The 14,008-nt window shown below is 36.7% G+C and overlaps 1 protein-coding gene across 1 annotated transcript in view; it reads left to right on the top strand.

Moving 5' to 3' along the window:
- The window catches only part of CYP20A1 (cytochrome P450 family 20 subfamily A member 1), a 108,103-nt gene that overhangs the window by 68,698 nt on the left and 25,397 nt on the right, over positions 1–14,008 (top strand). The window contains exon 10 of the mRNA XM_004453601.5: positions 12,329–12,440. Within this exon, the coding sequence (XP_004453658.1) occupies positions 12,329–12,440 (112 nt within the window). The remainder of the gene's footprint in view (positions 1–12,328; positions 12,441–14,008) is intronic.

Raw genomic sequence — 14,008 nt, 5'->3', positions numbered from 1 at the left:
GTCAGCTCTCCCTGTGCGTGGAGCCACTCCTGGGCAGGCTGTACTTTCTTCCTGCAGGGCGGCTCTCTTCTTGGGGCGCACTCCTTGTGCGTGGGCTCCCCTATGCGAGGGACACCCCTGTGTGGCACGGCGCTCCTTGTGCACATCAGCACTGCGTGTGGGCCAGCTCACCACATGGTTCAGGAGGCCCTGGGTTTGAACCCTGGACTTCCCATATGGTAGGGAGACATTCTACCAGTTGAACCAAATCTGCTTCCCATAAACCACTATTATTGACGCTTAGTATTGGTGTACCTTCATTACAATTAATAGAAGAAAATATAGATATTGCTGTTAACTATAGTCCATAATTTGCATTAGGTGTATTTTTTCCCAAATACTATCCTATTATTAATACCTTGTAATTGTAACATACATTTGCTCTAGATCATTGAAGAATATTCTTGTATTTATACTATAAACCATCTTCATTCTCCACAACAGGGTTCATGATGTTTTATGTTCCATGTTTCATCTTCTAGCCTTCCTCCTAGAGATTGATGTGACCCTAATCTTCCCCTTTCAATCACAATCACACTAACAATAATGTGCTTCCAACACTTGTATCCATTTCCAAATATTTACAATCAACCTTATTAAAAATTCTGAACAAATTGAGCATTAGCTCTCCATTCTCTAACCTCATTCTATCTTCTCGTCATCTATTTTCTAGATATGAGTTTGCTCATATTAGTGAGATTAGTCCATATTAGTGAGATCATACGTTATTTTTCCTTTTGTGTTTGGCTTATTTCACGCAACATAATGGCCTCAAGGTTATTGATGTTACATGTTTTGGGACTTCATTTCTTTGTACAGTTGAATAATACTCCATCTTATGTATATAACACATTTTGTGTATCCATTCGTCTGTTGATGGACAGTTGGGTTGTTTCCATCTTTTGGCAGTTGTGAATAATGCCCCCATGTACTTTGGTGTGCAAATGATGTCTGTTGATGTCCCTGCTTTCAGTACTTCTGTACTACCTAGTAGTGGGATTGCTGGATCATATGGCAGTTCTTACTTGCCAAACTGTCTTCCACAGCAGCTGTACCATTTTACATTCCCACCAGCAATGAATAAGGGTTCCTGTTTTTCCACATCTCTCTATTTTTTTGTTTGTTTAAAAGTGGCCATTCTAGTTGGTGTGAAATGCTATCTCCTTGTGGATTTGATTTGATTTGCATTTACCTAATAGCTAGTGATGTTGAGCATCTGTTCATGTGTTTTTAGCCATTTATATTTCCTGTTTGGAAAAATGTCTATTTAAAACTCTCTTGCCCATTTTTTAATTGGGTTGCTTGTCTGTTGATTGTTGAATTGTAAGATTTCTTTATATTAATATGATCTTGATATTAAACCCTTATCAGATATATGGCTTCCAAATATTTTCTCCCATCGAATAGGCTGTCTTTTCACCTTCTTGACAAATTCCTTTGAAACACAAAAGTATTAAATTTTGAGGAGGTTCCATTTATCTTTTTTCTTTAATTGTTTGTGCTTTGAGTATGCGCTATGAAACCACTGCCTGCTTCAAGATGCTTTCTTATATTTTCTTCTAGGAGTTTTATGATCCTGTCTCTTACTTAGGTTTTTCATACATTTTGAGTTAATTTCTGTGTAAGGTGTGAGGTAGGGTTTCTCTTTCATTCTTTTGGTTATGGGTATCCAGTTATCCTAGTACTATTTGTTGAAGAGACTGTTCTTCCCCATTTGAATGGACTTGGAAGTATTGTAGAAAACCAATTAACTAGAGTTGTGAGGTCTATTTGTGAACTCTCAGTTTTATTCCACTGATGAATATGTCTGTCTTTATGGCAGTATCTTGCTGTTTGAACACTGTAGCTTTGTGATGTGCTTTAAATTCAGGTAGTGTGAGGCCTTCAAATTTGTTCTTTTTCAAGATGTTTTTGACTATTCTGTACCTTTACCCTTCCACATGAATTGCCTTTTCTATTTCTGTAAAGTAGGCTGTTGGAATTTTGATTGGGGTTGCTTGACTCTATAAATTAATTTGGGTAGAATTGACATCTTAATGATATTTAGTCTTCCGACCCATGAACATGGAATGTCCTTCTGTTTTATTTAGGTCTTCTTTTAGCAATGTTTTATAGTTTTCTGAATACAGGTCCTTTACATCCTTGTTTAAATTTTTTCCTAGTTACTTGATTTTTTTAGTTGCTTTTGTAAATGGAATTTTTTTTCTTTCCTCCTCAGATTGCTCACTACTAGTGTATAGAAACACTGCTGATTTTGCATGTTGTTCTTGTATCCTGCTACTTCGTTGAACTTGTTTATTAGCTCTAGTCGCTTTGTTGTAGATTTTTTGGAACTATCTAAATACAAGATCATGTCATCTGCAAATAGTGAAAGTTTTGCTTCTGTCTTTTAGATTTGAGTACCTTTTATTTCCTTTTCTTGGCTAATTACTCTAGCTAAAACTTTTAGCCCAATGTTAAATAACAGTGGTAACAGTGGACGTCCTTGTTTGTTCCTGATATTAAAGGGAAAGCTTTCAGTCTTTCACCATTGAGTACAATTTTGGCTGTGGGCTTTTCATATATGCCTTTTATCATGTTAAGGAAGTTTCCTTCATTTCCTATCTTTTAAAGGATTTTTATAAGGAAAGGATGCTGGATTTTGTCAAATGCTTTTCCTGTGTCAGTTGAGATGAGTGTGTGGTTTTTCCCCTTTGATTTGTTAATGTGGTGTATTAGTAATACATTAAAATTTATTTTCTTGTGTTGAACCACCTTTTATTACCCAGAATAAAACTCACTTGATCATGATATATAATTCTTTTCTTGGTTAAATTTATTCCAGATATTTATTCTTCTATATCATGGTGCATAATTCTTTTAATGTGCAGTTGGATTTGATTTGCAAGTATTTTGTTGATGTTTTTTGCTTCCATATTCATAAGAAAAATTGATTTGTTATTTTCTTTTCTTATAATTTCTTCATCTGGCTTTGGTATTAGGGTGATGTTGCCTCATAGAATGAGTTAGGTAGTATTCCCCCTTCAAATTTTTGGAAGTGTTTGAGCAGGATTGGTATTAAATCTTTTTTTTAAGATTTATTTATTCCCCCCACCTCCCTCATTTCATTGTTTTGTGCTCACCGTCTGCTTTCTGTGTCCATTCACTGTGTGCTCTTCTGTGTCTGCTTGTCTTCTCTTTAGGCGGCACTGGGAACCAATCCTGGGACCTTCTGGAGTGGGAGAAAGGCACTCAGTTTCTTGTGCCATCTCACCTCCCTGGTCTGCTGTGTCTTATTGTCTTTCCTCTGTGTCTCTTTTTTGTTGTGTCATCTTGCTGCGCAATATCTCTGTGTGGGCCAGTATGCCACATGGGTCAGCATTCCACGTGGGCCAATACTCTGAGTAGGCCAGCACTCCACTGGATAGCTCTTTGCTCAAGCCAGCTTGCCACGCAAACCTGCTTGCCTTCACCAGGAGGCCCCAGGAATTGGACCGTGGACCTCCTATATGGTAGACGGGAACCCAATGGTTTGGGTCACATCTGCTTCCTAGTACTCTTTTTGGAATGATTGGTAGAATTCACCTGTGAAGCCATTTGGTCCTGGGCTTTTCTTTGTTGGAAGGTTTTAGATGACTGATCGGTCTCTACTTGTAATAGGTCAGTTGAGATCTTCTATTTCATCTAGAGTCAGTGTAGGTTCTTTATATGTTTCTAGGAATTTGTCCATTTCATCTAGATTATCTAATTTGTTAGAAGATGGCTGTTGGGAAGCAGATTTGGCTCAGTGGATAGAGCATCTGCCTACCACATGGGAGGTCCAAGGTTCAGACCCAGGGCCTCCTGACCTGTGTGGTAAAGCTGGCCCATGTACAGTGCAGATGTGCATAAGGAGTCCTTTGCCATACCGGGGTGTCCCTTGCATAGGGGAGCCCCATGCGCAAGGAGTGCACCCTGTAAGGAGAGCAGCCCTGCGCGCAAAAAAAAGAAAAGTGCAGCCTACCCAGGAGTGGGGCAGCACACATGCAGAGCTGATGCAGAGATATGACGCAACAACAACAACAAAAAGAGACATAGATTCCTGGTGCCGCTAACAAGAATACAAGCGGACACAGAAGAACACATAGCAAATGGACACAGAGAACAGACAACTGGGGGGGGGGGCTAGTGGGAGGGAGGGGAGAGAAAGAAATAAAAAAGAAATCTTTAAAAAAAAAAAAGAATACAGCTGTTTTTAGTGTCCTCTACAGTCTTTTTCATTTCTGGGAGGTCAGTGTTAATGTCTCCCCTCTCATTTTTTATTTTATTTATTTGAGTCTTCTCTCTTTTTTAACTTTAACTTGGTCACTGTAGCTAAGGGTTTGCCTATTTTGTATTTTAAAAGAACCAACTTTTGGTTTTGTTCTTGTTTTCACTTGTCTCAAGATATTTACTAATTTCCCTTGCAGTTTCTTCTTTGACCCCCTGATTGTTTCAGAGGATATTATTTAAATTCCATGTATTTGTGGATTTTCTAGTTTTCTGCCTGTTACCGATTTCCAGCTTCTTTCCATTATGCTCAGAGAAGATGCTTTGTATTATTTAAATCTTTCTGAACTTTTTGAGACCTGTTTTGTGACCCAACATGTGGTCTATCATGGAGAATTTTCCATGTGTACTTGAGAGTAATGTATATCCTGTTGTTTTGGGATGGAATGTTTTGTAGAGGTCTATTTGATATAGTTCATTTATCATATTATTTGAATTCTCTGTTTCCTTATTGATCTTCTGTGTAATTGTTCTGTTGATGAGAGTGATATATTGAAGTCTCCAATTATTATTGTAGAAGTATGTATTTCTTCATTCAGTTTTGCCAAGGTTGGCTCATGTATTTTGGGGCACCTTAGATAAGTACATAAATACTTAAGATTGTTATTTCTTCTTCAATTGCTCCTTTTGTTAATATATAATGCCTTTCTTTGTTTTTAAATTTATTTTATTTTATTTATTTCTCCCCATCCCCCTTGTTTGCTTTGTCTATTTTTCTTCTTTGTTTTCTTTCATTAGGAGGAACAAGGAGCTGAACCTGGGACCTCCGATATGGGAGGGAGGTGCCTAATTGCTTGAGCCACCTCTGCTCCTTGCTTTTATTGTGTATCTCATTGTTTTTCCTCCCTATATCTCTTGTTGAGTCATCTTGCTGCACCTGCCTGTCATGTTACCTCGCGGTCTTCTTCAGGAGGCACCAGGAACCTCTACTCCCCACTTTGTTGTGACTTTCATTATGCTCCCTCTTCTTGTGTCTCTTGTGTCAGCTTGCTGCACCTGCCCATTGTACCAACCTGCTGTCTTTAGGAGGCACTGGGATCCGAACCAGTGATCTCCCATATGGTAGGCGGGAGCCCACTTGCCTGAGCCAGATCCACTTCCCTTCTTTGTCTCTTATAACGGTTTTGTACTTAAAGTCTATTTTGTCTGATATTAGTATAGCTATCTCAGCTCTTTTTCAGTTACTATTTACATGGAATTTCTTTTTCCATCCTTTACTTTCAACCTGTTGGTGTCTTTGGTTCTAAGGTTTATGTATGTCTTACAAACAACATATAGTTGGATCATGCTTTTTAATCCATTCTGCCAACCTTTGTCTTTTTATTGGAGAGTTTAATCTATTAACATGCAGTGTTACTACTGTAAAGGCAGCACTTCAGCCATTTTGTCTTTGGGTTTTATATGCCATATCTTCTTTTTGTCTTTATTTTCCTTTATTTCCATTTCTTTTTCTGTATAGTTGACCTTTTGTGATGTATCTGATTGATCCCTTTCTCATTTCTTTTTCTGTATTTTTTAAAAATAATTTTCTTTATGGTTACTCTGGGGTTTATATTATACAACTTACATCTATAACGTATTTATTTGAAAATATACCAACTTAGCCTCAATAACATATACCTTTTCTTTTCCCATTTCCCTTTGTTTCTCCTCTTGATGTTGTTTTGTCCCAATTTCTACTTTCTATTTTCCATGTCTGTTACCAGGAAATACCCATTTTTCTTGTTTAGTTGTATTCTGATTCTTATATGAATTCAAAAGTAGAGATATATATTGAGAATACAGTAATATTGGGATTTGCATTTTCATTACCCTTACTGATGATCTTCATTTCTTCATACTTCTCAAAGCCACTTCTCTTGTCTTTTCCTTTCAGTCTGCAGTACTCTCTGTAGTACTCTTGTAGGGCTGGTCTTTTGTTGACAAACTTTCTCAGCCTCTGTGTATCTGAATTTTTTAAATTCTCATTTTTGAAGGACAATTTTGTCAGATAAATAATTTTTTGGCTGGCAGTTTTTCTCTTTCAGTACCTTAAATATATCATACCACACTGCCTTCTCACTTTCATGGTTTCTGGTGAGAAATTGCCATTTACTCTTATTGAGCATCCCTTGTATGTGATGAATTGCTTTTCTCTTGCTGCTTTCAGAATTCCCTATCTTTGGAATTTGACAATCTGATTAGTGTGTGTCCCTGGGTAGATCTAGGATTTACTCTATTTGGAGTATGCTGTGCTTCTTGGACATGTGTATGTATATCTGTCCTAAGAGTTGGGAAATTTTGGGCCATTATTTCCACAAATATTTTTTCTACCCCTTTTCCCTTCTTTTCTTCTGGGACACCTATGATGCATATGTTTGTATGCTTCATGCTGTCATTCAAGTCCCTGAGCCCCTTCTCAATTTTTTCCATTCTTTTTTCAGTCTCCTGTCTGTTCAGTTTCAGATGTGTTGTCTTCTAGCTTGCCGATCCTTTCTTCTTCCTGTTCACATCTACTGTTGTATGCCTCTAGTGTAATTTTAATCTCTTCTATTATGCTTTTCATCCCCATAATTTTTATTAGTTTCTTTTATGCTTTCAAATTCTTTTTGCTCACACATTTTCTTAATATCCTTAATCTATGCATATTTTCCTTCATTTCCTTGAATTGATTTATATTTGTTTGAACAATTGATTAATTATTCTAACTTTTGAGTCACCTCTGAAGTTTTAATTTTTTCATTCAAGCCCTGTCTTCCTGTTTCTTATTATGGCTTGTAATTTTTTTGTGGATGTTTCAACATCTGATTATACTGATGAGTTATTTCTGAAGGTCTGTTTGTCCCTCTTGTCTAGGGTTCTATTGTTGATTGACTTTGTGTTCAGGCTCTTCTTTGATGTTAGTCCACTTATTCAAGATCTTTAGAATAGTCTAACTGTTCAGCTTTTCTCAGCTCTTATTCATCTGATTCTTGCCCTAAATATGTGGTACAATTTTTAAAATTGTACTTTTTGTGTAATTGTTTCATTTCCAGTAGAGAGGTTCCTTTCCTTTATTCCTTCTTCGGGAACTGGATCTGTTCTGTTTGTTTTTGTGCAGGCTTTCCCCCCTAGCTCTTAAGTTTTGTTTAAATTATCTCCCTCTCCCAGTGCCCCATTTTCCTTACAATTCTTAGTCTGGGATTTGTCCTATCTTACAGTAGTTCAATTTAAACACTTTTTGTTTTCCTGTGAGGTTTATCTGCCTCTGCTTTCTTCCCCCTTACATTATCCTGCCTGGGGAGCCAGATGGGGTCAATTCAGAAAAGTGGGGCACTTCGGGAAAGCCCATTTTCCCTTTAGGTGGTCAAGTCAATTGAAACTGGATTGAGTGAGGACACAGTAGTTCTTGCTATCATTTCTTTCGTGATCAGTCCCCCCTCACCAGCCCCCCCACCCCAGATTCCTTTTATATGCAGCACTCCTCTGTGGCTTTTGTTCTGTCCTGAGTCTGCTGACTTAGGTCTGTGTTCCTGGATATGCATAGAGTTCTAACTCACTACTGTGAGTTGCTCTACAGTCTCAGTTGTGGGAGGGATCCAGGCTGTGCTAATAACTCTGTGGGACTACCAAACTGCACATGACCAGTTGAGGGGGAGGGAAATGGGAACTGATTCGCAGTTTGGGATATAATTTTCCTACCTAATATTTTTCTGTTTCTTCAATTCAGCATTTGTTGAGTCCTTCTCCAGTCTCTGTGCTGTTCTAGAATTCTAAGCAAGTAGGATTTGACCTTTTATTTGCTAAATATCTGGGGAGGCTTTTTTAGGGAATGTCTTACATTGCCGTGTTGATGATGTCACTCTACTTACATATTTTAATAGATAATTTAATCTACTTATAATAAATTATAAAGTAGTTCTGGGAAGCCTTTAAGTTAGCCTGTACAAAATAGTGTCTATTTTATACAGGCAAGTGGAGCTCTCATACATTGTTTGATGGTAATGCAAAATGGTATAGCCATTTTGGAAAAAGTATGGCAGTATACTATGAAGTTATATACTTACCATATGATTTAGCAATTCCACTTTTAGATACCCAAGAGAAGTGAAAACATGTTCACAAAATGTCCTGCATGCGAATGTTCATAGCACCATTATTGAAAATAGCCAAAAACTGGAAGCAATCCAAATGTTCATCAACTGGTGAATGGATAAGCAAATTGTAGTATATCTATATTATGAATATACTTAGATACAAGGAGAAACACAATATTAATATACACAACAACATGGATAAATCTCATTATGTTAAGTGAAAGAAGTCAAACACAAAAAAACTGTTTACTGTATACTTTCATTTATGTGAAATTCTTGAAAAGAAATAATAGGAAGCAGAGCAGTAGTTGTCTGAGACCAGGAATGGGAAGGGGATCAACCACAATGGCAGATGAGGAATCTTTTTAGTGTGAGGGAACTGTTCTGTATATTGTTTATCGTTGTGGTTACATGATTGTATACATAAACTAAAATTCATCAAACAGTTCAAGTAAAACATTAATTTTTTCATGAAAATATTATATTAAAAAATGATTTAAAAAGTAGCAACTATGACTACTTATGGGGCATTGAAGGACCCAAAGATTGGGTAGCAAGCAACCCTACCTTGAAGGAAATTTCAGCTATACCAAAGGAAATAGGGATACAGCCCTTGGAAAGAACCAGAAGCCATGGGTTTCACAGGGAAGCTTTACAGGTCCTTTAAAATGTTGTAAATTTTATTTATTACATTGAATATATAACTGTATATAATATAACTACTATATAAAATATAACTACTCTTACTATACTACTACTACATGTCTTTTGAAGTTTTTATAATACAGAAATATATGAGGTAGAAGGTGAGGGTCCTTTATAACTACACTTGTTAAAAGTTTGCCATCTTATCAGACTTAAAATTAAAAATTTTAAAAATTTAAAACAAAAACTATAAATCTTCTGCAAATACCATGTTTTCTCTATTTTGTGGTCAGTATTATTACATGTGGTGACTCAGCCATAGTCAGTCAATGATCAAGGTCTGTTGATTCCAGTTTTCAGATAGTTTTTCAGGCCTTTTAGTTCACTCCGTTGCCATTGTCCCTACTGTAGTCTAGATCACAACCCTTTAATTGGGATACTTCAATAGTGTTGAGATCTTGCTCACCTCCAATCCATTCTACAAATTGCTGCTGGAGCCCGTGGCTGCACATTGAAATTTTCTCAGGTACTTTAAAAATACAAATACCTGGGACCAATCCTAAAGTAACTGAATCATGGTCTGTGGGCATTAGGAAGTTTCAGAAGCCCCTCAGGTGAACCAAAGTTGAGAATCATTGACCCTAGTAAGCTTTCTACACCTGGGGAACTACAGTTTGTCAGATGACCCCCTAATTTATAATCCTTCAGTGGCTTCTGTTTGCCCTTAAGATAAAGTTTAAATTCCCTAACATAGCTTATGAGGTACTTTAAGAGCTGGGCTTAGCATGCTCTCCCAACTTATCTCTTATCACTTGTGCCTTTTCACACCCCTGGATTCAGCTGTACTGAAATTCCTTTTTTTCTTCAAAGGAATTTTATCTCCTGGCCTTTGCACAGACCATTCCTCTGTGTAAATGCTCTCTTTTCCTCCCTCCTTTAGCTAACTCTAGTTTGTACTGCAGACCTTAGCCGAAGTGTTTCTTTGCAGAGCCTTTTCTATAGATGAGGTGCTTCTGCCATATGTTCATGTAATATCCTGACCTTTTTTTATCAGAACATTTCTCCTGCTTGTTTAATTGTTCATCCTTATCTCCCTTCACCTTTCTCTACTCTGCCCACTAGACTTTAAACTTTTCTGAGAGTATCTGTCTTGTTCATTGTTCTAGCTTAGGCCCTAATATTTTCCCAATATGTATAGGTACCCAATAAATATTTGCTCAAAGAGGAAATAAAAGGACATTTCCTCTTTTGTTTTTCTTACTGTTTTAATTGTAAACAGTCAACATTCTTTTACTTTACATCTTTGTTAATATTTTTTATTGTTTTTTTATATCATAAATTTCTAGAGGTGAGATTATTGCTTAAAGATATACTGTAAAACTAGTTGTTAAAAATAGGGCTATGGAGTAAGACAGACTTAGATTTGAATCCTGTCAATACCACTATTGCTGTGGAATCTTCAGCAAGTGCCTACTTCTTTTTAATCCTAAGATTAGAATAATTATAGCATACATGGGGTTTTTGTGAAGATTAAATGTAATTTTTACATATAAAGTACTTAACAGACTTTAACTGTCTCCTTGCAAGATTTCAGTACATTATAGCTTTCATTCTTCTCATTGTGATGCATACTTAATATTACATATACCAAATTACCTTTCAGAAAGGATGTACCAATTTATACTTCTATTGCGCTTTTATGATAATGCTGCCCATTGTCATTCTTTTTCATCTTTGTCACTTGACAAGTAAAAGAATTGCTTTCATTGGTAATTTTTCACTTGTTAATTAAGTTGAGTGTTTCATATATTTCCAGACCATTTGTATTTTTTTGGTGATGTTGCTTTTGATGTTCTCTATCCATGTTTCTATTGGAGTGTTTGGTTATTTATTACTGATTTTTTAAAAAATTAATTTTATTTACAAACACTCCACCAAACATATACTCTTCTGTTCTCCCTGTCCCCACCCCCTACTAGTCTCTAATTTAATTTCTGCCTTCACAAATTTGCTGTTTCTAGACCTCTTATTATAACAGACATCATGCAATATTTGTCCTTCTGCATCTTTTTTTTAGATTTATTTTATTTATTTATTTACCCCTCCCCCCACTGCTGCTTGCTTGCTGTCTGCTCTCTTTATCCATTTGCTGCGCATTCTTCTGTGTCTGCTTGTCTCCCTTTTGTTGCGTCATCTTTTTTGGGGGGTTTATTTATTTATTTAATCCCCCCCTCCCCCGTTGTCTGTTCTCTGTGTCCATTGGCTGCGTCTTGTTTCTTTTGTCCGCTTCAGTTGTCATAAGCAGCACGGGAAGTGTGGGCGACGCCATTCCTGGGCAGGCTGCACTTTCTTTCGCGCTGGGCGGCTCTCCTTACGGGCGCACTCCTTGTGCATGGGGCTCCCCTATGCCAGGGACACCCCTGTGTGACAGGGCACTCCTTGCGCGCATCAGCACTGAGCATGGACCAGCTCCACACGGGTCAAGGAGGCCCGGGGTTTGGACTGCGGACCTCCCATGTGGTAGACGGATGCCCTAACCACTGGGCCAAGTCCGCTTCCCTGTTGTGTCATCTTGCTACACTAGCTCTCTGTGGTGCAGGCTGTCAGCTCTCTGTGGTGTGTGGGTGAGCCTGCCTTCCCAAGGAGGCCCTGGGAAGCAAACTCAGGGCCTCCCATATGGTAGGCAGGAGCCCAATTGATTGAGCCACGTCCCACTTCCCTCCTTATGCATCTTATTTTACTGAGCATAAAGTTTTCAAGGTTCCTTTGTGTTGTAGCAAGTATCATAATTTCATTCTTTCTTATGGTTGAATAATATGCCATTGTATGTTTGTACCACATTTTGTTTTTATATTCATTTGTTGATGGATACTTCAGTGTTTTCCACCTTTTGGCTATTGTGAATAATGCGGCTATAAATATTTGTATACAAGTATCTGTTTGAGATCCTTTTAATGGTGATTTTTGGAGAGCTTTTTTTTTAATACATTAAAGATAATTTTACTATAAATATTTTTTTCCTAGTTGTCTTAGTTTTACTTTCGATGTTTGGAATATTTTAAAACTCTATTTCTGTAGTTAGATTATTTGTATTTTTTGTTAATGTATTCTGTCATTGTGTCATGTTAAAAAGAAAAATTTCTACTAAAAAATATTCTTAGTTTTCTTCTACTTTTATGGGTATTTATGTTAAAATAGAAAGGTTATAGAAATTGTCGAATTCTACTTATTAAATGTATGAACATTTCAAACTGTCTCTTCCAAAGTAAACATCTTCAAAGATTTTTTTTTTTTTTTAACAGATATTGCCATCAAGTGCTTTGTGAAACTGTTCGGACTGCCAAACTAACCCCAATTTCTGCCTGGCTTCAAGATATTGAAGGAAAGATTGATGAGTTTATTATTCCTAGGGAGGTAGGTAATATAATATTCAGTATATTTAACTCATTCAGTTATTCTTCTCAGTAATTTTTAGTGTGTATTTTAAATTTTATTGTTTAAAGCACCCAATAAATGTTACCTGTTATAAAATCAAATGCACAATCATTAAAAATTTAAAAATTACATATGCTCATTTTAAAGTTCAAACAATGTGAAAAGAAAGTCACCCTTCTACAGGGGTACCACTGTTAAAAATTTGGTGTGTATTTTCTTTTTTTTAGATTTATTTATTTATTTCTCTCCTCTCCCCTCCACCCCGGTTGTCTGTTCTCTGTGTCTGTTTGCTGTGTCTTCTTTGTCCGCTTCTGTTGTTGTCAGCAGCACGGGAATCTGTGTTTCTTTTTGTTGCGTCATCTTGTGTCAGCTCTCCGTGTGGGCGGCGCCATTCCTGGGCAGGCTGCACTTTCTTTCGCACTGGGTGGCTCTCCTTATGGGGTGAATTCCTTGCGGGGCGCACTCCTTGCGCGTGGGGCTCCCCTACGCGGGGGATACCCCTGCGTGGCACAGCACTCCTTGCACACATCAACACTGTGCATGGGCCAGCTCCACATGAGTGGTGTGTATTTTTATAGACCTTTTACTGTGTATGTGTATTTTTGTATGTGTATACATATATATGTATGCATTTTACAAATTAAATGTATATGTGTGAAAGGTTACTCTTCATACATTGTTCTTTAAATGGTGTAACACAGCTGTTAGTACAACTAACACTTGATATAGATCTGAGTCATTATTTTAATGGCCATATAGTATTCCATTGTATGAATGTATCATGAATTAAGGAGTCCCCATGATGGAAATTTAGACTGAAATTAATTTTTTTAATATTACAAATATATACTGTACAGGCACTGGGTAGATTCTTAAAACTGGACTTTTGGGGTCAAATTGCATGTAGATGTTAAAATTTAAAACTGCTATTCAAAAGGCTGTTTGTACTTTCAGCAACAATGTATAAGACTGCCATTTCCCTCCAAATCCATATTTCCTCTGGATTTATGAATCTTTTACATCTTTTTTGACTCTTATGGAAAAAATGATCTTATTGTTTTAATTTGCTTTTTGCTGATCATTGAAGAAACTGAGCAACTTTTCATACATGTATTTGTAGTTTATATTCCTTCTTTTGTGGATTCTCTGTGTCTTTTCACTCATCTTTCTAGTGAGTTTATGTCTTTTTGAATGTTAGGAGTATTAATCCATCAGTTACATGGCAAATATATATTCCCATGTGGTGTTTGTCATTTACTGTTGCTAATGGTGTTTTATTTTTAAGCATTTTACTTTTAACATTGTATTTATTTAAATTTTTTATGGGATGCAGGTTGCAAATATTCATGTAATTTGAGAAATTTATGTCTGCTTCTATGTTTTGTGACATGCTTAGGTAGACTTTCCCTACTATAAGAAAACTGAAATAATGGCCTATGTTTTCTTTTATACTTTTATTTTATATTCATAGTCTATTTTATTTTATTTTTTTTTTTAGATTTAAAAAAAAATTTATTTCCACACCCTCCCCCATTGTCTGCTCTCTG

The sequence above is a fragment of the Dasypus novemcinctus genome, chromosome 7 (assembly GCF_030445035.2).
Source record: "Dasypus novemcinctus isolate mDasNov1 chromosome 7, mDasNov1.1.hap2, whole genome shotgun sequence".
In the NCBI taxonomy this organism is placed as follows: Eukaryota; Metazoa; Chordata; class Mammalia; order Cingulata; family Dasypodidae; genus Dasypus; species Dasypus novemcinctus.
This window is presented reverse-complemented; position numbering and strand designations above follow the sequence as displayed.